Source organism: Ambystoma mexicanum, chromosome 12 (genome assembly GCF_040938575.1).
Source record: "Ambystoma mexicanum isolate Mex_15411 chromosome 12, UKY_AmexF1_1, whole genome shotgun sequence".
In the NCBI taxonomy this organism is placed as follows: Eukaryota; Metazoa; Chordata; class Amphibia; order Caudata; family Ambystomatidae; genus Ambystoma; species Ambystoma mexicanum.
In genome coordinates this window covers 1,165,480,158-1,165,504,246 of record NC_090936.1, presented here as the reverse complement: position 1 = coordinate 1,165,504,246, position 24,089 = coordinate 1,165,480,158, and the positions used below count along the sequence as shown (strand labels likewise).

Sequence of the window (24,089 nt, the reverse complement as noted above, 5' to 3'; positions counted from 1 at the left end):
TTTCCTTGCTTTTTCTTTGCATATGGCCATTAGGATTACGAGGTGACTAAGAGATAAAAGTGACGGGAACCTAGCTCCGAAAGGGGGTGGAAGGCGGCGCCGCATAGTGCTATATTGACTAGTACTGGGAATATATGAGGAAGTGGAATATAAGATAAAAGTGTCCAGCAAAAGGGGGCACTGAGAATATATTAGTGACCGCTATTACTTCTTTCTTTTCTTTTCTTTAGGGGAAGGGGGAAAATAAAAAGTGAGATTAGCACAAATTTAGGGGGAAAGTAAGAGAAAAAAAAAAAAGTCCTACTAGAGGGGGGGAAAGCAGGCTAGTATATATATATATATATATATGCGCATCCATATATTCCAATAAGACGGATAGGGACAGCCGGCTAGGGAGGAAAGGGAGGGCAGCTTGAGTGGTGAATTGAGTGGTACCAAGAGGTGTGTGCACCTCGTATGTGTCAAAAGACAATTTGATGTTGCGAATGTGTAAAACGGTTATACATGTTTAGTAGTTAAATGGTCATGGTAAGTGGGACCGGATAAACCTTTTTTGAAGACAACGTTGATACAGTGAAGTGAGTGGGTACCTTTTTGATTTCCGAGTTGATATTGTCAAAATAAATGATGGGTTGCTCTTGTATGTGCCCCCCCAAAGAGAATAGTGTAGAAACTGTGTACAGCCAGCTTTGTATTGTGCAGACAGGGGAGGAGAGCCCAAAGGAGCCCAATATTGAATGTGAAGTAGAAAACGAAAAATAATACTGATAATACATTTACATTGTAGTTGCAAACACACAGAGACACACAAGCACTAGGAGGGCGCAGAGATGGGGGCCGAAACACCCCTATCACATATTTGTAAGAATCTCCCAGGGTACGCGGAGCGGATTAAGAAATATCACGACCAATGGATAACCGAGTTGAAGGGAGAGGGGTTGCCCCAGATATGGCCCGAGGGAGGGTCATTTTATAAAAGCGTTATGGTGGCCACATGCATTTATTTAAAGTACAAGGGGAAGCAGTTGCAAAATAGGAGGGAAGTATTAGATCTTTGGAGGTTATTTGAAGAGATACCACCGCCCAAAACACCAGCATTAAATCCTGATCTCCCGTCCACCACAGACAATCCACTAATGATACAGAAAGATGTCAAAGAATTGTGAAGTGTAGCGCCACCAGTAGAGGTAATAAGTTTGTACCCGATATTAAACAAGCCTGTGCCCGCAGAAGGATACAGTGACCCCACATATGTGCCTCCCCCGACAACTACTACACCCCACCGGCCCACGGCACCCCCACCATATGAAAGTATGAGAGAGCGAGGCCAGACGAGTACACAAAGGGTGGACATAGAGAAACTCACAGATGATTTGCAGTCAAGACTCTCAATAGCAAAAGATGAGCTCTCAAGGATAAAAGACATGTGTGGACAAACAGCACTTAATACGGCTAGATCAGGGCGCACGTCTAGAGCGCCAGGTGAGAATAGAAAGCCTGAAAAGGGGTGGAAAAAAGGCGAGATACTGTTCAGAATTGAAGAAGAACCGACACGAATAATTGAAATAGGGACACAAGAGGGAGATACTGACAATGAAGAAAGGCCTATGGGGGACAGAGAGGAATTGCTATGTGACATAAGGGACGAGTTAGAAGAAAGCGACAGGTTGAGCATGGCAATGGGAGGGGGAAGCGAAGGGGGGGGTGGTACGTGTTCAATGAGAACACTGGATGATGAGTGGACGGGGCGATTAAGGAACAGAGTGGGGAAAATGGCATCACTGGGAACCTCAGCAGCAAGAACAGGTGTAGAGGCAACGACAAAAGGAAGGCTACAGCTCCCATTGATACATAGGGGAAGAGGGAGGCCTAACTACATCCCATGGGCTCAGATGGATAAAGCCAATTTATTAAAGCTATTGCCCCCGTTATCAGGAGGGGCAAGCAAGTGGATATACGCCTTCGAGAAACACACTGCCGTGGTACCCCTAGCTATAGGGGATGTGAAGAGTTTGCTCGTATCAGCAGTGGGCGATCAGGCTGAAAGAGTATGGGTTAAGGCCGGTTTCCCGGGAGTAACACTAGACTGTGACCGCCATGATGGGGCCTCCTTTAATACAGTGCGTGCCAGGGTGTGGGATGCCCTGCGCGAAACATTCCCAGATACACCGGACTTACAGTCAGTGATGCAGTGTACAATGAATGACGGGGAGGAGGCTATGGATTACATTTTTCGGGTCCAAGAGATGTGGAGAGCTGAAACGGGCACGCCCTGGTATCAATCGACATCTTTATTTTACTTCATTATAAAAAGAGGGCTCCCAAAGGAAGTGCAGAAGGCGCTCGACAAGATAGCAGGCATTGAAGCAAAGGGATGGCCAGAAATTCAGAGCATAATAGTACACCATTGTAAACGAATCAAGGAGAGGGAGAAGGAGGTGGCGCAGAAAAGATTGGCAGACGAGGCGAAGTTAGTACAGACAAAGTTGGTGAAGGTTGCAGCAGCAGTAGCCGCGCTCCCACACAACAGGGAGGGAGATGATGAGGAGGAGGGGCTGATAGCACTACAAGGAAGGGTGGCAACTAATTGGGCGGGAGCAGGACAGCGGCAGTGGAATGAGCAGGAGCAAGGCGGAGGTCAGCAGTGGCAAGAGTGGACCCCTCGAGGGGGACGAGGTGGGTACAGGGGCCGAAGAGGAGGTGGATCAGGGTACGGGGGAATGGGAGGAAATGGATGGCAAGGTCCTAGAGGAGCGCAAGGAAGTTGCTGGAACTGCGGGAGATGGGGGCATTACTCCAGAGAGTGCAGAAGCAGACCCAACAACGGGTTCCAAGAGGTAGAACAATATGGCCATCCCCATCCGGGAAGCCCATATGGTCTCCCAATGGGACAACAGCAACTAAGAAACCCAGGCCAAGGTAATGCCGGCCAGCAACAGGGACCCCAGTATAGAACACAGAACAACCCACAAAACAATGACAGTATGCAATACTCGCCAGGTAACCCTTTCGTGACAACAGCAAACGGGGCCCCTGCACCAGCACCTTACAACGGCATGTCAGTGGTTTCAGGAAGTGTCTTTAATGAGGGGGGGGCGATGAGACACCCCGCATAGGACAGCCCACAGAGAACACTTGCGTGTCCAGTTCTATCTACCACCTACAATGCAGCAGAGGAACCATTGGTAGGGGCGCAGATAGGAGACAAGCAGTTCATATTCATGGTTGATTCGGGAGCGGAGAAATCATGTATCAGAGAGGGCCGGTTCCCGTTATCTAACCGGAAGTTAGAGACGCAGGGGTTCTCTGGGGCTGTAATTGAAGTTCCTTACACAGAAGCTTTGGATGTAACAGTGGGGGGTAAAACTGTGAAGGCACCCTTACTGTATTACGAACATTCACCAATAAATTTGTTAGGGAGGGATCTCCTGAGTAAACTTAACATGACCATATCATTTACCGAGAGAGGAATAGTGTGTTCTACACCCGGGATATGCCCCTTGCGTGCGATGTTGGTAGTGCAAGCCTACACAACCACACAGGAAATACGAGGGCTGCCACAAGATGAGGAAATGTTCATTGAAGGGCTAAAGACTTTGGCCCTCATAATCCCAGAACTAAGAAGAATGGACTGGAGGATCCCAGCAGAATTCCTCTTCCGCCCCATAGTGTGTCCCAACGCAGCACTAGGATCAGTGGTATCATTGGACTTGCACGCTGTACAGGTATCAGCGAAAAGGATCGCTGTGGTTGGAGTGGACAGGGAAGGATGTGAGTGGCGCACAGTGCTGTGTACAAACGCCAACATCTCCCTACGGGAGTTAACAGATGAGGATCTCTTTTCAGACACAGAAGGGGATGGTGAGATAGTAATGGAAATAGCGATGCCCTGTGACATTTTGATTCAAGCCAGGGAGACCCCCGTCCAATTGATGGCAGTGGTAGGAGCACCGCCGTCATTTTTTGATGACGACATGAGGCTCGTACCAAACAATTTATGGACAACAGGCCCCCATGAAGTAGGGCTGTTGCACGGAGTTCAACCTGTGGTAATAAAACTAAAGCAAGGAGCAATCTTACCCCGAGTTAAACAGTATCCATTGTCCCGTGAAGCTGAAGAAGGGATAAAAGAAACAATAAATGCACTACTAGCACAAGGAATAATAGTGCCTTCAAACTCCCCATGTAACACATGTATTTATCCAATCAAAAAAGCAAAAGGGGGGTCTTGGAGGATGATACAGGACTTACGCCCCCTCAATGACGTAATTCAGAAGGAGTTCCCTCTGGTCCCGAACCCTGCATCAATACTATGCAGCATCCCGAAAGTGGCATCACATTTCACAGTAGTGGACTTGAAAAACGCATTTTTCTCAATACCCCTGGCTGAAGAGAGCAGATACCTTACAGCATTTACACTGGGGGGTAAAAGATATGAACACTGCAGACTACCACAGGGATACTGTGAGAGCCCGAGTATATTCAACCGCATATTGCATGAAGACTTGGGAAACCTATCAGTTGAGAGTACGATTATTCAGTACGTAGACGATTTATTAGTGTGTGCACATGACGAGGTAACATGCAGAAAGGATTCAACAACGCTCCTGACCCTACTGGCAAACAAGGGGTACAAGGTAGACAAGGAAAAGTTACAGTACTGCCTGACAGAGGTCTTATACCTGGGACAGCTCATATCAAAAGATGGAAAAAGAATAATTCCCGACGGGGTAGAAGCAATAAGATCAGTAGGAGAACCCGCAACAGTGAAAGACATGCAGAAATTCTTGGGGATGTGCAACTATTGCCGAGCATGGATATTAGATTACGCAGCATACACGAGGCCCCTCCTACAAGCACTCAAGGAAGCACAACAGGAGAATAAAAAAATAGAATGGTCAGAAGAAATGAGCACATCATTCCAATCATTAAAAGAGCTAATTTCAAGCGCTCCAGTGCTAGCAAACCCTGATTATGGACGCAAATTTTACCTATTTTCACACTGCAAAGGAACACTCATGACAGCTGTACTGACACAAAAGACGTCCCTAGGACACAAGCCATTGGCTTACTATAGTGGTACTTTGGATGCCGTGATGCAAGGCCATTTCGCGTGCGAGCAATCACTCGCTGCAGCTGCGTTCGCGATTGAGAAAAGTGCCACAATAGTAATGGGTTGCCCCGTGACATTGTTTGTGGAACATTCATTATTCGCAATACTTGAGAGGTCAAAGAGTACACTGACAACACAGCGGGCGACAGCCTACGAGATTATATTGTCTAGCGCCAATATCCATGTAGTGAGATGTAAGACAGTGAACCCCGCCACATTCATTACAGAAGCGTGCACACTAGAGGACATGCAGGACCACGATTGCGCAACCTACACAGGAGAAAGAGGGGAGGACACAGTGGTGTGTGAGAACGCTCTGAGCGAGGGGGAAGTGTACTTCGTGGACGGGTCTGCATCAATTGACGTGGACACGGGAGAAAAACACGTTGGCATGGCAGACGGTGAGTATGAAACACTAGTACAATACCGCCTCCCCTCACATTACTCCGCACAAGCAGCAGAACTGATTGCGCTCATAGAAGCACTACATGCAGCAAAGGGTTGTGCAGTGACAATATACACAGACTCAGCTTACATGACGACGACAGTACATGGAGGTCTAGCAAGATGGGGGCGTAGGGGATTTCGACGGGCAGACGGAACACCAGTACAGCATGCGGAATTGTTGAAAGAGCTAATTGAGGCCCTACAAAACCCTACTGCAGTAGCAATTGTAAAATGCCAAGCACATACATCCAACACGGACGTTGTGTCTCTGGGGAACGCGGCAGCGGACGCTGCCGCCAAGGAGGCTTCCTATTTTCAGAAATATGACGCAGGTGAGTACATGCTTCAGCATAAAAGAAACGAAGAGCCCCCAGAAGGGTACAACCTGATGCCCATATCACAAATACTAGAATTGCAGGAAGGCGCTAACGCAGACGAAAAATTGATGTGGACTAAACGAGGGTGCAGCAGGTCGGGAACAGACTTGCTATGGCGGCAAAATAACTCAGGGAAGGTGGTGATGCCCATCCAGTTACTAGAAATTGCGTTTCAACAACTACACTTCCCCGCACATAATACCAAACAGCACATTGCAGCAGAAATACAGGAAGATTGGTTTGTGCCCTGTCTCCAGGAGCACGTATCTCGATTAGCAATGGAATGCACAACATGTCAGATCTACAATTCAGGAATGACACTACGCGCACTCCGGGGAACAATTCCTAAACCCACTGGCCCATTCAGAGAACTGCATATAGACTACGCAGACATGGGGGAAAGGTGTAATGGCGCACGGTACATGATCGTGGTTGTGTGCCCATTCTCAAGGTGGGTGGAAGCTGGACCATGTGCACGGCCTGATGCCAAAAGCACCGCCAAGTTCCTAGTGAGGGAAATATTCCCGCGCTGGGGAATTTGTGACGTGATTCGCTCAGACAATGGCACTCATTTTGTAAATGAACTTTTCAAGGAAGTAACTGCATTATTGGGAATAAAACACAAATTGTGTTCGATTTATCAGCCTCAAAGTAATGGCGTAGTGGAAAAGATGAACGGACTGCTAAAGGGCAGGCTATCAAAACTCTGCTTTTCATTGAAAAAGAACTGGATCTACTGTCTGCCCCTTGCGCTATTTGAATTGAGAAATCAGCCAAGTAAAGATCACCATTTGTCCCCGCACGAAATCGTGACTGGGAGACGAATGCACACAGCACACTCCCCGCTGCGCGAACACTCAGATGCACACAGAAGCGCTGCGATATTAGGAGAGGAATTCACGGACTATTTGAAAAAACTAACAAGGGCAGCGCGCGTAATATCACGGCAGCTCTCCCCACCCTTCACTAGAGAGGAGGGAAACATAACAGGGTCTGTCACAGAAGCTGAGCAGCAGCTACAGCTAATGCCAGGCGAACTAATATATGTCAGGAGTTTTGTGCATCGATGGAATGAACCACGGTTCCATGGCCCATACGAGGTAGTGTTCTGCACGCCCACAGCTGTAAAAGTGAAGGGCTTGCGGTACTGGATACACTTGACAGATGTGCGAAGAGCTTATAATAATGTGCAAGAGGAGGCAGATGAGGAGGCACAGACAACAGCAACCAATTTAACTGAACAAAATGTCTGAACATCGACTTGTGTGTGTGCTTCAGCAATGAACACGAATGGGAAAGTGACTGATGAAGTATTGTTGCATTTTCTTGTCTATTTGTTTTTTGTTGTGTTTTATCCTATTATGTGATTGATGAAATGATCAAATTATAACGTGTTAACACCCTTGTCTGTGAATTCCCCTCCCTACAACCCTACCCGCTTCCATTTCCCGTCAACATATAACGGCCCTAATGGTGCCAACAAAACGTTTACATGCATGCACTTAATGCACTTTTGTATCTTAAACAGGAACTACCATGGCATCCAACAGGCAGCCTGCAACGGATAGAATTAGTAGAATGAGAGAAATATTAAATGAGAGATGCAGATATTCGTATGAGTGCGGATTATCTATATGCATTACGATGTTTTTTATGCTAATGTTTGGCTTGGTTACATATTGGTTTATAGCGTTCATCTCTATCGAGATGAACGAGGGGGGAGGGATTAACAGCACTACTGGGACCAATGTAACTACAAGTGTCAATACGAGAGAAGGTGATTTTCTGGTATGGGATGGAACTAAACTTGTATGGGGTTATCACACCACACCATCCAATGCTGTCATATCAGAAAAGAAAGAGCTACAGGGTGGAATGCAAAACAACACAGTGTCTCCACCCGGGATACCTAATTACAATGCCCGTAGTTTAAATGACCGAAACCCGTCTGCCATATCATGGTTGTATAACACCCCCACCAGCCAGCCTGCCCCCACCCTAAAAAATGACCTGCAAGATAACGTCAGGGACGAAAGGGAAAAGCTGTTAGCAATACACGAGATATTATATGATGCATGGGCCACGGGGGGCGGGAATGAGAAAGGGGGGTCTATTTTATCCTTCGCCCAGGAAACTGGGAAGTACATGAGGAACAAGAACAACAGACGAAAAAGGGAAGCAGGGAGGAGGAAGTATGATGAATACTATGGGTTAGGTCTAGATAAGATGGAAGACCCACGACACCCCCACCAAACAAATAAGTGGTATGCAGATATGAGTGCCACAGCTAAACAAACAACAAACGAGAGCTGTTATGTCTGCTCCCTCATCCCTCACGCTTCAGGTACACCCAAAGTATTGTTACCCAAAGAGTTGCCAATTATAGATGCCCAATGTCTCCTTCATCTCACGTTATGCAGGATTAAGAACACCTTCCAGGCACACGAAGTTACTTTTCAAATGCTGCAGAACGAGAAAACATGCTACCCAAAAACGGCAGGGGTAGTATGCTTGAAAGAACCATTTTTTGTAATACAAGGGACACTTTTTTCTGATAACAAGTGGAAGGATGAAGAAGTAATGTGCAAAGCGGAAGCACTGAGAGGTGTGACACCAGAGAAATTGCAGTGGATAGAAGAAACATGTACACCAGTATGGAAGGAACACATTTCAAAACTAACCTGGGTAACCGCCATTGAAAAACCTTTCAAACTACAGAGCGAAATAGACTATGGACTGTGTTTTAAAGGGGAGGGGAAGACCTCCATGGGAACAAACAAGAACTGTAACAAGACCCTCACCATCCCAGATCTGAGAAAAGGGACAGCGGCACTTATGGACACGTACTGGGTATGCGGTAACCAGGCATACCTACACCTCCCCCCGTCGTGGAGTGGCAGCTGCTCAATGGCCACTCTACACTCAGCCCTAATGGTAATACCAGAAAGCCACATTGACGGGAACAGCAAGACACCGGGACGCCGGCAACAGAGTGCAGCCCAACCAACTGCGGAGTCACAAATGTATGTCCTGTCTTCCGGAAACAAGGGAGAAATGCTGAACCGTAACAAACGTGCATCAAACTATATATAAAAGGAATCATCAGAACTATTGGCCCAGATCCCAGATAAATATCAATTATTCAGCTCAGCCGAAACATTCTTTGCCTCACTGGTCTCAAGTGTCCAAGCAAGAGCAAATGCAAAGTGGCTCCAGATAACTCGCTGGGAACTGATTCAGCTGGCGAACGACACTGAAGAAGGGTTTAACGTAATCAAAGTGGAACTAAGGGCTTTACGACTGATGACTATGCAAAACAGGTATGTCCTGGACCTGTTGACAGCAATGGATGGAGGTGTTTGCCGAAAAATCGGAAGTGCCTGCTGCACTTTCATACCTTCCGAAGACGCAGAAAATGGCTCCCTGTCCCATGTGATCGAGGCAGTCCACAACCTAGGAGAAAAAATGAGAATGGAAGGCGGAGCAGAAGACAGTACATGGTTCGATAACATCTTCTCCTGGGTCCCCTCGTGGCTTGGAACAACTGTGAAGTTTTTGATGCCAGCTGTGGTGCTCCTCCTTTTAATTTTTTGCATGTGCCAGGTGGGTCTTCAAGTTTGTGCTAACGCAGTACCAAATGGTACAATGATGATGGTGACAATGGGCAACACCCGTGGAACAATACAAAACATGCAGGAAGTACAGGTCCAAACAGGAACAGATGACACACCAAGATATCAGCTAGTGCCTATCTATCACGACAAAGATATCATAGATAAAGCATGGCACACCACCATTAGAGAGCCCCGTGTATTAGAATGGTACCAGGAGGTGTGGGTAGACTTGGCGGGAGATGGCGGATGTATCTACCTGACTTGTACCCCAGATGAATATGCCAGAAGAGGGGAAAGCTTACGGGGGGTGTGCAGAGCATGGATGCCCATAAAAGGCACACCTGCATGGGACGAGGCAGTAATGGACGAAGCGGAGTGTAGAAGGTTGGAGGAGTTAAAGTATTCGTTACTTAAGTAACGAAAGGGGGGAAATGTAGGGGAGGAATGGTCCAAAAGACCCCCCCCCTTGCCTACATCTCCACCCCGGGTGAGGGCCATAGCTCATCGGGCGTTCCCTCCTACCACCAGGGCCCAGGTGGTGGATGGCTCACCTGCTGAAGACATTGCCCGCACATATTAAATTTAGCTAGGCCTCAGAAACCATTTTCTGTCTGCTAAAGATGGTGTGAGCTCAGCGCGCTGCAGCACGGCCCCCACCTTCAGATAGTTTCAGTCCTCCCTGTCTCCGCAGCACCATGGTAGATCCACTGCAAGCACGTTCCCACGAACAAGACGGGCATGATCTAGCGTAATACATTAACATTGTAACAGTCCACCTTCCGCAGTGTATCGCTGCTTCCACGATGACCCGGTCAGCAAGGCCTGGGCGATGGGAAAATCTGTAGAATGGTCATCTGCTGAAAGCAGACAGGTACCCAAATATGAATGTACGAAACCACTTTTAACACATGTATCCTCTCCATACAACCACTCTTACTAAAGAAATCTGTGAAATTGTGTAATTATCATACATGACACCAGCCGTGAAGGACCCACACCCCTGCAGGGGTGTACAAATGTTGAAAGCATTTGCAGGGGATTATTCTTCATAAGTACCACTGAAAGCCCCCGCCACGCGGTCCCGCACCACAACTTAACTGATACTGCTAGAGTACACAAGAAAACGAATGTAACCATACCCATGACACGTGTGAAGAGTGTGCGAGAATGCACTCGTCACACGTGTATGTCTAGGCTCCTCATGTGCCATCTCCGCCACGTACAGTGGCGGGTTACTTTCTATGTACTCCACCAACCCTAGAACTACCTCACTCACCGCAAATGTATATGCATATAACTAATTACTGTAGTTGTAAGACATAGTGTATGAATAAGGTGCTCAGACTGGGTATAATCGAAACACATCCAGCAAAGTTTAAATGCATGTTTCAAAATGATTTGAATAAGTATTATAGAGTGTTCAAATGTTTGTGATGTTTTTTACCTAAAATCGGCAACACACGAGGGAGATACCTTTGGGAAATGCGTGCAAGGCCGTTCCCCCTCCCACCCTGCGAAGGCTGCCAAGACATGAGAGCAGAGGCCCGCGCTGCGCTACTCCACCTCCCCCAACCAGACTGGAGCCGCTTCAAAGATTTGTAGCCCCCTCTGCAGCACCCAAGGCCACGGCCCGCCACTTGCACTATTTACAGCACAGCAGTAAACCTCTGCCTGAACACACACTTCTAACGGCGCCCCCTCGTAAACCCCATAGCCCACCGGACCATCTTAGACTTATGGCCCTGTGCAATCAGGACACCCAACACTTTGACAACACACAACGGAACATCCATAACAACTTCTAACAAGGCAGAAAGACCTGTACCGCCCGTCCCAGGCCCTGAAGCTTAGCCCCTCGACCTATAGCCCCGGTCAACAGGACACTGGTAACCATGTCCTGACGTATTACCTCCAGACCCCTCACAAGGTACATTCCTCCTGTGTTGCATTAACCTGTAGAATAACCTATTGGAAGATTTACTAAAGAAGATAATATTGCAATGACTGAATGACTGCGGTGTGCATGGCCCAGGGCAAATAAGTCAGGAAAGGACATTCATCTCTGACACCGGCCACGATGGCACAACAACACCGCCCGGATGAACCCAGCCAACCTGCCAGGCCCAGCCCAACCCGCGAGGCTGACCAGTGACGTCTTCCAGCCAAAGCCAACCACATCGCAGCAGCACCTATAGTTAGTCGTCGCCACCCAATCCCATTGAACTTGTGCCCCCTATAGTGTGTAGGTTCTTATGACGTTTTTTGTAAATATATACCCCTGTCTTTGCTATTGTCGGACAGAGCGCTCTCGGAGTTTTGCAGAGTTCTTTGCATGCCCTATTCTAATTGATAAAACTCCCATTTAAGCTCACCCGCACTCTGTCCTGGCTTTAGTCCCGATTTGGGAGAGTCCTTTATTGTCTCTCATTGCGGGGAGGATCGTGCTGGTTGGGGACGCATGCCTTCATTATCCTGTAGTAATCCCCCACCAATCCTGAAGTTGTCATGGGGTCATCCTGGAATAATCCCGCACCCATCCTGAAGTTGTCATGGGGTCATCCAGGAGTAATCCCCACCCATCCTGAAGTTGTCATGGGGTCATCCTGGAATAATCTCCCCCACCCATCCTGGAGTTGTCATGGGGTCATCCTGGAGTAATACAAGATCATCACTGGAAGTAATCAGAACTCATCCTGGAGTAGTTTCTGTGATAACTCTAGAGTAATCTCATTTAAATATTTTGGCCTATACACATACTGCAGGATGGTTTCGGATAATCTCCCTGAACTAGCCATGGATGACTCTAGGATGGAGTCACCGGACGACTCCAGAATTATTCCAGGAATATCTTCCTTTTTGACTTTGGAGGATAGGGGCAGAATCTCCTTAAAACAGATGAGGGAAGCCTTGCGAACATCCCAGCAGCATTCATACGAAACGAGATTCATTTATCAAATGTAAAATAAATACGTTCAAAACGCTGTGTACTTGCGAAGGTGGCAGACTTTTGGTTAGACCCATAGGTTAAATGAAGTCAGTCATAATTAGAGGGGGCGGTGGGGGTGAGTTGAGGGATACAAAACCTCCAGCAAAATGAAATCCTGGACGTGGGTGTCATCTCTGTGTCTTGGACCCCTGGGGGGGATTCATTAGTTTTCTTGCACTACTGTGGCTGGGGATGCGTGTGGATGTCTTAAATACGGCTTTTGGGAGAAAGGGTTGGTGTCTACTGGGCAAGAGTATTTCTCTAAAATCTCTCTGCCCGCAGCAGGGTTTCTGGTGTGCAGCCTGTTTATTCTGTGGTTTGCTGGCAGTGAACAAATACAAAACCACTACAGTGTCCTTATTAAATCTGTGCGAGGTGGGGCTGCTTACTGTGCCCCAGCATCTGCAGAGGTAGACCCCATCCCATCCCTGGCGCTCCCTCACTCTGCCACCCTTTTACATAGGTATAAGCAGTCGGCAGCTCGCTATGGTTCCCGTCTAAGAAACAGACCCTAACAACACTCCGCCTCCTGTTCCATCACGTGTGAAGAGGAGAAATCCGAATGTCCCTTCCCTCCCGACGGGCCCACAAACCGGAAGCACCCCCGAATGAATAACCACCGACCGTATGAGGTTGCACCATTTCCCCACCGCTCCCACCATAGGCATACACCACGAGCGGTACCCGGCCACCCGACCATACAAACCTGCGATGGTGCGGACTCTAACCAGAGAAAGCCAGGATGACCAAGACCGAGCTGGAGACTATATGGACCGAATTGATTGACATCTCCACAAGCTATGCTGCAGGTCATTAGAGACGCCATGACAATATAGCTGCATTAGACAGGAAGCACACGTGCATTGTGCACATTCGGGACACTCACACACCAATCCACACGAAGAACCCACGTGTACAGTTCTATGAGCTAGAGGACAGTGACATAAACATACTGTCTGCATGTTTATTGTTTTGCCACTTAGGCTCACTACATCACTGCAGAAGTGCAAGATTTTTTATTTATTTATTTATGTGTATAGCGCTGTAGCCCACAGGCATCAGATCGCTTTCCATACAGACAGGGACATGGTGACGGGACAATAATTAAGTGTGTGTGGATCAGTTTAAACGGTGCTCAAATTAGAGTGTGATTATTTAAATGGGAAGGTTTTTAGTTTCGTTTTAAAGCATTTCAAATTTGTTTTGGTTCTTAAAGTCCCAGGTAGTGTGTTCCATTTCGCTATTGCTTTGGTAGGGAAAGCCCTGCCTAAGCCATTTGATTTTTTTTTTGATGGCTTGGTCTGTAAGAGACCTTTGTTCATGGATCTGAGATTTCGAGTTGGTTTCTATCTCTTGAATTGCTTTTGGAGGTATATTGGGCCATTTCCATTTGTGGAGCGGTGAACCAACATCAAGGCTTTGAATGTGATTCGTTCCTCTATTGCTAGCCAATGCAAGTCCCTCCTTTCCCCTGTGATGTGTTCTCTCTTTGTTTTGTCGGTGATGGTTCTGACCGCGTTGTTCTGGATCACCTGGCATTGATTTATGCATTTTTTACTGGCTGCCAGCATTAGGGCATTTCCATAGTCTAATCTTGAAAGAATAGTGGCTCTAGCAATGGTTGTGCTGTTTTGCTTATTTAATAGGGGCTTGATTTTCTTCAGGAGCTTTTGGTATTATTGGCAATTTCTTTTTAAGTATGCTACCTGGGCTTCTGCTCCAAGTGATGCCTGCATATAGATTCCTAGTGTTTTCACTTTTTTCAAGACTATAATTGGTGTTTCCTTGATATTAAATGTGGAGTAAGCAGGACTGAGTTTTTTTCTGGCATGTGGTGAGCCAAAGATCATAAGCTCAGTTTTGGTGCCATTGAGGCACATCCAGCTAGCCTTTATCCAGGCTTCGAGGGTGTTGTAGATGAATGTTAGTTTTGTGCTATCTTGATTATAATCTCCACTGAGTTCGAACACCAACTGTGTGTCATCAGCAATGTTCATGAAGAATATGCCAAGTTGGGTTAGCAATGTGCATAGGCACCGTAGGTACAAATTAAACAGAAGTGGAGAGAAGCTGGCTCCTTGTGGGACGCTGTAATCCACTGGTTTAGTTTTAGTGGCATGGTTTCCCCGGATTATTTTAGTTTGTCTATCTTGGAGGAAAGAAGCTATCCAATCAATGGATCCCTGGGAGCAGTGTCCAACATGGTCTAGGGCCTTTCGGAGCTTCCGGTGATCCAGCAAATCGAAAGCTGCCGAGAGGTCCAGTAATATCAGCAATCCTACTTTACCCTTGTCCAGGAGTCCCAGCATTTCTGTCTGTAGATCCAATAGGGCGGATTCAGTGCTGTTTGATTTCCTGAATCCTGACTGCTGTGGGTGGAGAAGATTGTTGCTGTCTACGTACTCTTGTAGTTGTTCTGTGGCAATCTTGTCTAATATTTTCAATAGGAAATTGCAGTTGGTGATGGGTCGAAGATTTGATGGGTCCTGTTGATTTAGTTCTGGTTTTTTGGGCAGGCGTGTGACTGTTTTTATTGTCGTTGGTACAATGTGGTCTCTAAAAGAGGCGTTTACCATTCGTGTAAGGAATGGAATGAATATTTCTGGGTTATCGAGTATCAGTTTTGGAGGTAGTGCGTTTTCTGTACATGATGTGCAGTTTATTTTGGAGAGAATCTTCCTCATGATGTCCGTGGTTATAGGTGTGAACTGGAATTTAGGACCGTGAGTTTTTTGGGTTTCTTCACTGATATGGTTGGAGTGGGCTGATTGCCTTGCACTTTGTTATAGTCTCTCTAGCTTTGAGTATTTTGTTTTGAAATGCTATTTGTACATTTTTGCAATCTGTCTTGGTGGGTTGAAATGGTGGGGAGAGGGCTTTCGGTTTCTGATGGATTTCACATTTTTGAAAAGTTATTACAGGATACACGCAGCTCAGGAATTAGCGTGTGGAGGAAAACATGCTCAAAATAGGCCAAATAAGTTGCTGAATGGAATGCGAGAACGCAGGTTCGGAGTTCAGCTACAAAACGCCAAAATTGACTTAATCAGAAGCAGCGATCGGAGTTTCTACGCTGCTTATGTACGCACTGCCGTGATACACGTGACGGAACTAAGTCACGTGAATTTTAACGACGTGAAAAATGCAGACGTCGTTTTCCGGGCAATGCATCGAACAACCTCCATTTTGAGTAGAATGGTCTATTGGTTCTATGGGCGTAACTCATTTTGTATGGAGAGGTTGTTCCTGGTCCAGAGATATGTCCAGCAGGCATGACACTGTTTTGGTATTTTTCCTCTGCAAATTGTCAGATTTCAAATGGTCATGTGCAGGGAATGGATTTGTCCTGTGGAGAATAGTGATTTGAAGTAAATAATTGTATGTGTAGGCAATGCTTTAAGTGGGGTGTAAAATAGAGGGGGGCTCCAACATGGGTGTGTTACAAAAGTGCAGGATGTGACCTAAAGGTGGGATAGGTATCTTAGATAGCTTAGGCAAGGGCTGTCTGCACCCAAAAAATACATCATGAGAACCTGCTAACTTGCATTTGGGGTTACTCACCATTGTCTCAGGTCTCAGATGGTCTTCTTTGCATCCAGTCTGCATACTGTAAATAAAGCCCCCTGGTGCTTAAGGCTTGTTTAATAGCTAAATGCACAATAAAGAAAACCATGCTTAGCATGCCAAGCCCCAGTCCTTCACAACAGATAGGGAGAGTTTTCTATGATACCTGTCGTGCCCTTCTATACTATGAAGGCCATTCCAATCTTGACATAAGGGACAGAGACTGCTCTGAATCTCCCCAGGCAATCGTGGGTTATCCCCGAAGGCCTATTTTGGAAGAGGGTTTTGAAACTACCAAAAGGGACACCCCTGATTCGGTTCGAGCTGGGTGTATATTCCATGTACGCAATGAGCCTGCAGAAGTCATTAAGCCTATTTCGCAGGTCCCTGACAGCTGACGCCGCTCCCCCACTAAAAATACTAGGGACTAGAAAACAAAAAAGCAGAATAGCCATTGGACTACTAGAAGGACACATGTGTCAAATGTCTAGTTGAGCTAAATGTTACTGTGGAAGATCTAAAAACGAACCCCTCTAGAGTAAAGAGGAAGGTATATGACACTGGCTGGATATTGACCGAGACTAAAAGGACTGCATATGCATTAATGAGAGATCATGATGGAGAGAGCAGAGCCTTGAGAACGCTGCTGAAATACCTGATTAAATTCCCATGCAGAAAATACAGGTAACAATTTGAGATTACGCCTAAACCTCTTCCCTACTAAAGAGGAACTAAAAGCACGAAAACAAATATACAAATCAGATATGGCGTGTAGATTCTCTGGACAAAAGGACCCTATTGTGTCTTTTAAGCACTTAGTTGTTCACTGTGGAGGTTTGAAAAAACAGAGATCCATCCACTTGGGGAAGTTGCTGGGGGAATTAGACTCCTTGATGGCATATGAATGGTGGCACCCGGTTCGCTTAGGATAAAAACCAGCGTGGGTGTTTTCCCTAGTTAGACTTATCGTGGAGATTTTTAAACCAGAATGTAAGGAGGGGTAGCAGGTAGAGGTATAATGATCATCAATAAAAAAACACATTGTCCGGGCCGGACTAGGGGGTAGCGATTGGGCCTCTTTGAGCCTGCCTGGGTTAGAAATCGGCGGGGAGGAGTTATGAGGAGAACCTGCTTAAGAATAACTTGCTATTTGATAATGAAATGTGCTCCCTCTCAACTTTTAATGTATGAAAGATTGGTGTATTATGTACTATGTATTTAAAGATTGATGGAGGGAGATTGTGGAAAATTGTTAAAGGTTTCATTTACTCAATAAAACCAATAAAACAAAATAAAATGGATTATTTACTCACTCAGTATACAAATAATTAAATCGGTGAGTGAATCACCCTCCTTCTGTAAATAAATCACCCAGGCCTGGCATTAGGGCCAGATTAATAGCCCTTCTTAAGGGTTCATTTAGGGTTCAGCTCCCTGCTTACAGACCTCCTTTGTTCTGCTATGCATCGTCTTATACACCTGTTCTGTGATAAACTGCAGCCATTCTTCCACCTGCGCCCCCCATTGTTTTATCCAGGATTTTGCCACAGAATGAAGAACCAAGGTGAGGCAGATGGTGTGTATATTTTCTGAAAAGGCATCAATCTTTACAAAGTAAAGGCTGTGCAAAGGGAACTCATTGGGGAGCTGTGTAGAGGTTTGTGGATTGAAAACGTCTAAATGGGGCTTTACAAATGGGGGTCAAATGGTATTTAAGAAGGAGGGTCAGGGCAGTCCGTTTACATGCGGTGTCTGAATACATTTAATAAAGGGACATGTGGCTGTGGCGTGGTTTTGGGTGGGGGTAGTGCAGAATGCTCAAATAGTGGATTCATGGAGGTGGAGCCGAGTACATCTTTGGGGTTGTAGATGAGATCTTGTTAGCGATTTTGTGGAAGGGGCATTGTGGAGAGAGGGGGTCAGAATTGGGCCTTGTGAGTCGTTTTGGATGGTGGTTTGCAATAATGGTATCTGGATTGGACAAGCATTGGAAAGAGCTTTGTAGAGGGGAATCGGGACTGAACCATGCATGGCAGTGGAGGTTTGGTTGGGACACTGCAGATGGGGCATCAGGAGTGAACCATGTTAGAGGGGTTTTGGGCGGGGCATTTATTTAGGGGGGCAAGAATGACCTTGTCAGGTGCAATTGGATGGAGCTTTGTAAAGAGGACACCAGTAATGGACCATGTGAGAGGCATTACAAATGGTGTTTTGTAGTGGGGACAACAGGATTGGCTTTTGAGAGTGCTTTTGGATGGGGATCTGTAGAAGACAGACCAGGCTTGATGTTGTCAGAGGAGTTTTGCAGGATGTCCCCATTACAACCCACCATCTGTAATGCCTCTGACCAAGTCCAATACTAGTATCCTCGCTACAAAGTGTTAAACGAATCTTCACGGGATCGTGAGTTACCTCTGTTTCTTGTAGACCGTGGAGTTGAGGTTGCCAGTATGTCGATGTATGATGGCCGATGAATGGGTAACGCGAGAAATTAGTCCAATCCCCTCCTGGTGAGTAAACACAGGACGGCACTGAACCAACTCCCAACGCCACGGGTGACACTTCTCAGGATTTGCGTGACGTCGGGACAGTGTTTCCACTGGCTGAGAAGGCTTGATGAATTCACCGATGAAAACAGGATAGAACTCAGGAACTCCCAGCAGGTAGCAAGGCACAGGTACCGGCAGGACACAAGGCAGGCAAAGGGAGGCAGGACCGACAGGAGTTACCCCACTATAACTAGGAACCCGGAGATAACCTACTCTACCATAAACCAGGGAAGGACAAGGTATCAGAATGATGGAGCAGAAGGAGTAGGAGGACCAGGAAGCAAGACCAGAATAAGGCAATGAGGCAGGATTGGGCAGAAAAGGATAGAACAGGAAACTGGGGAACTGGACGACAAGTACCAGGACTCCAGCAGCGCATACACAGTAACAACCGCGTTGAGACGCGTCGTCCCTGTGTATGCGGTGCCCTTTTATGGCTCAGGGTGAAAGCGAGGCTTGGAACGCATGTTCCGACACTGCGCATGCGCGGGACGACGAAACACCGACGATCCGCGCATGCGCAGATCCTCGCAAGATGGCGGCGTCCACGGCGCCCATCCGAACCGCGGGTCGGCGTGAGCAGAGACGCCACCGCGGGTAAAGTCTCCATGAAGGAGGAGACCGCTGCGGCCGTGGACCAGGGACCCCAGGACAAGTAAGTGGCGCCCGCGAGCGAGCGCGCGGTGTGACACAAAGATCCATCCAAACCCCTCCGACACAGGTTTTGGAGAGGAGGTCTGAATGGGAACCTACAAAGCAAATGGATTGAGCTTTGTAGAGTAAAGGAACTGGATGTGCCCTTTAAGAATTGGGGGGCTCTGTGGGGATTGTTTTGGAAGGTCTGGATGCGGGTTTGTAGAAAGGGCACAAAAAAAGACCTTTGAGAAGGGAATGGACTTTTGTGGAGGAGGCATTGGAAGGCTTTATTTGAAGCATTGCCAGTATACACATTTGGAGATGGGTTATGAATGGGAATTCAGAGAAAGGTCTGACTAGGGCTGGGCAAAAGGGTGTATCGGCTGGTGTTGTGCAGAAAGGACCTGGAAGGGATTTGTATCTAGGGTTGTCTGAATCGGCCTATAAAGGAGGGATCTGTAGATGTCTTTGTAGGAGCATCTTTATGGGGCTTGGGACAGGTGTTTAGGAGCAGATTTGCAAAGTTGTCTGCTTGGGGTTTACAGAGGGATATGTTTGGTGGTTTCAAGAAGAGATGTGGATGGGATATTATGAACTGGTTCTGGGTGGGCTGTGCATGGAGGTTCCTATGAGGCCTGGGTGGGGCAAAGCGGGGTTGTCTAGATACGGGACCGCAATATGTCGATGTGGCACTGGCAATGCAGCTGGCTGTTGGTTGAGGGTTGTGCTGTGTGGGCTCTACATTCCTTTGGGGAAAATTGATTTTTAACATGCCTTCCTCATATCAGATGGCCTGTGTGAGAAACCAAAGGGTGTCTCACTATCTAGACCCCAGGGATCTCTTGCTCAGCTGGCCAGGGCACTCCCATTGCCTTTGGATCCAGACCCTGGTGGTGGACAAGTACTGGAGGATCACCTGGGAGTGTGGGGGAGACATCTGATGGCAAGATGCGGTATCCCCCTCGTCACAGCACACCCCTACCCAACACTTCCTCTGCCTTTTATAGGTTGTTTTAAGTCTTGTCCTGTTTATCTCAACAACAAAATCGTTGACCTTCTTCTGATATTCTTACCACATCAAAAACTGCAACTCCCACAATTCCTATCTCCACTGTAGAAATCCCATTTACCAAACCACTGGGACGAAGAAGATGCAAAAGGGAGCTATGAAGATTACCCATAGAAACCAATGCACCAGGGATTCCTATGGGCAGTCGCCATTTTGTCCTGGTAATGCGACCAGGCAAGGTCAGGCCTCCCTTTTCAATCACTCCCACCTGAACACTGTTAAGCCTCCCAGTCAACATGAAAGGTGGAGCACACAGACAAACTTTGAGTGAGCTGGGGATGCTGGATGGTGCACAGAGGCCAAGAAGAGAGAATTTGAGCTGGCGAAACCCTGGAAGGCCTGGAGGAAGAAGGACTGCCTAATGGCTGGGCCTGTGAGTACAGGGGAGGCTGCAGTGTGGCGAGGAAGTTCTATCTCCAGGGAGCCAAACCAGGAGCAGCTTGGGGTTACCTGGCAGTGCCCACACCAGAGGGCCTCCTCTGGGCAAAACAGGAAACCCCAGGCCTTTGAGGGGCAGCTGGCGAGACCCTGACTGCATGGGGTAGCTGAAGAATTGGGAGCAAAATAAGAAAAGTGCATTCTGGGACATGAAGTCCAAAGACTTTAAAACTTTGCAAATCAAAAGGGGTCCAAGCCAGACTGAGGGAGACCCGTGTGAGAAACTTTAAGGAAGGGTCCAAGCCCATCAGAGGGAGACCCCTGAGAGGACAGAGCGAAAGAGCATAGTGTCTCCAACATTGCATTCAAATGATACCAGCAACCCTCCCAGGTGAACGGCCGAGTTGAGGAAGTGAAGCCGCAGCTGTGGCATCGTACTTGTCTCCCACATCAAGGATACAAACAAAGAAACCAACACAGCCAGTGACAAGTGACAAATAATAGCGATACAGTACAACAGAGTGGTACAGCATAGCAACATTGCCCAGTCGAAAGTCTCTGTTGAGCGAGTACTGATGTGAGCTGTGAGAAACCTGACGGTGTCTCCCTAGCTAGACCACTGGGATCCGGCATCCAGGTGGCCAGGTCACGGCCATCGCTATTCGATCTAGTTCCTGGTGGTGGACCAGTGAGCGAGTATCACCTGGATGGGGAGTCCTCGGGGAGTGGGACCCCGGGTGAGATATGGTATTCCTCTTATTTCAACACCTTTTCCCTATCCTACCACGTAGGACATTCAAAACCAGTGGTCCCACCCCCCCTTTTCTACACGACACACCATAGAACACACTAACACCCGAGCCGTTTACCTGACATGTCCCAATACAAGGGGCAGGCAATTGATCAGAATCACACATACCTGACGGCCGTTTCCCTTCCCCACAGGGATAAAAGGTGTAGCAAGAGAGCACAGTACGAGCGAGGCAGACCGCGCGACGAGATGGCTATCCAAAGCCAGCAGTTCAAAAGGAGAAGTAAGGCATCAAATATCGAGAGGCTGACAGGGAGAGAAGTGGCCTTGCTCTTTTCGACTCAAACCTGCGAAACCTCTGCAGAGGGAATCGTAAGGCCGTGGACAATGACACCAGTGTCGTGCAGTAGATGTCAACGGTACACAGGTTAAGCCTATGGCGATAAACAGTAGCGAGGGAAGCTCCTGCGACCGTGGTACCGGCCTTGACTCCAGTGAAGCCGAAAGCCAAGTGGTTCATCACAGCCGGTGTTTCGAGGGGAGAACTGATAAGAACTGGGCTGTATTGAATGTGAAGCGCAAAGTGGCAAGTTTGAACCAAGTTCAATGAACTATGAAAGAACTGTAAAAAAGTGTTGAGGGGAGACAAGCTGTAGAGGGAACTGGCACCACTTGGGTGCTAATTCGAGAGACTATGGTCGATTCCCGTCTGAATGAAACTACAGATTCCAGAAGGCCGTAGGAGAGCCACCAAAATAGGTCAAAGTGGTCATACTGAGGGTCAAGCAAAATCCCTATATAATTGAAAGACTTTGATCTAAGAACAGTTGAAAAGTAAGGGACCCGAAGGAGCGAAGCCAATAAAGAGGGGCAAAGTCTAAAGTCCCAAGAAACAGTGTGTTGACAAAGGTGTACCTGGCCGAGGGATGTCCACTGGAACTGTTTGAAAAGAAATTAAGATTTGTGCACCAGGAAAAGCCACAGTGAACCCGCAGGAGGGAGGCTGGAAGTAAAGAGGGGTCAGCGCCCAGAGGAGGGGGACCCAGGGGTCAAGAATCCTCACCCGAAGTAAAACCAGGAAACAAACTTCTCCAGCATGGCTTATGGCATGGATTCAAATGCTCATGAATATTCCCCGTCGTCAGGCTGGGAATCCTCAGCAACAGACTAAACAGTTTCACTTTCGTTTACAAACTGTCTTTCTCCTGTAAACCAATCACTGAGCTCTGGGTCATACTGCCCCCAGCCAATGACTGCCCTCTCCCTAAGCCCCTCATTTGGCAGCCATCATCAGATTTTTACAGCATGTTCCAGTGTTGGGAGTCCTCGTGTTTTGCTCTGTAGCTTATCTACGAGTTTTCATGCTTTTTCAGTCAAAAGTTCGATTTCTGTCTGTGTGCTCTTTCTTTCTTCAACTGACAAGCGGGGATACGTTTGTTGGCGTTTTCATCGCCCCTCAAAGGCAAGGAACGTCAAGTTTATTTGAAGATTCAGGAAGGCCATAAGGCCTACACCGCACAACAGACCATGTTGGAGGAGAAGAAGGATGGAGGTTCTCTCTTCAAGCTCTGCTCCAGCTGCGGACTAAGGAACGTGTTTGTGGAGGACAAACACTCCCAGGGCCTCTACTGTCTCCACCCGGTCCACAGGGAGACGGATTGCGAGATTTGCATGGGATTCACCAAGCGCACCATGAAGGACCGGCACAGCAGGTTGGCGGCGTGGCTCAGCGCGAAGGCCTCTACCCCAGGCAGCAAGCAGGGGCATGCCTCATCCAGGATTGGCCGCTCCGAGGAGTGGGCACATAAGCCCTTTGAGGGTCACCCCATCCGTGGGGTTCCATGACAAGGCCAAGCACCGCAAGTCTGTTTCCGTCGGGGTCACCGCACAAGCGGGCCCCGCGACGAGCAGGGAGTGATCGGTATCACCATCTGCTTCCATCGTATGCCAATGCTCAAGCTACTCCTCGAAAAGGAAGTCGGCTACCCACGGGAAGCTGCAGGAGAGGCCGGAGAAGGCCAAGATGCCTGGCAAGGCGACCAACATGCCCTAGGTGCCCCAGGAGAAACGCCCTTGTCGATCGAGCTTGTGGCGGCCACCCTCTTGAAGGAAAAGGGGGCCGCCCCGGTCCAGGGGACCCTTGTTGCACCCAGAGTGGCCCTTCATCCCAGGCGGGAGGCTTCAGCCAACTGGTGGAAAAGACACTGAAGAAGAAGATACCAGCCCTGAGCCCAGCCGCGACCCCTCAGGATGCAAGGTTGGGGGGGCAGTGGAGGCCTCTACGGTACTCCAAGGCACGGATATTTCTTAGCCGGATGATGAGGACATGGTGTCCGTTCACACCGTTGTGGAAGATGTGGAGAACGACGACAGCGAAATGCCAGGGATTACGGCGAGGAACCCGTCGAGGGGGACGATGAAAACGGCAGAGCCGATATATGCGCTGGGCCCAGCTAACCTACTCCTCCCCCTCCTCCTCCCAGGGATGTGTCCCTGGACATCTTATCCACTCTCCACACGCTGGTGTCGGAGACGCAGAAGAGGATGCCGTCGGTACCCCCGGACCCAGAGACCCAAAGCCTACCTTCGGCGAAGAAGAGGACGT

At 47.9% G+C, this 24,089-nt stretch overlaps 1 protein-coding gene across 5 annotated transcripts in view; it reads left to right on the top strand.

Annotated features, from left to right (window-relative positions):
• The window catches only part of N6AMT1 (N-6 adenine-specific DNA methyltransferase 1), a 454,595-nt gene that overhangs the window by 41,884 nt on the left and 388,622 nt on the right, over window positions 1-24,089 (top strand). For 3 of the 5 annotated variants that reach the window (XM_069629782.1, XM_069629781.1, XM_069629783.1), the window contains exon 4: window positions 7,466-11,922. The exons of the other annotated variants lie outside the window; for them this stretch is intronic. In XM_069629782.1, coding sequence (XP_069485883.1) covers window positions 7,466-9,030 — 1,565 coding nt within the window. In that variant the 3' untranslated portion in view covers window positions 9,031-11,922. Of the gene's footprint in view, window positions 1-7,465; window positions 11,923-24,089 lie in introns of those variants that run through there. 5 annotated transcript variants of the gene reach the window in all.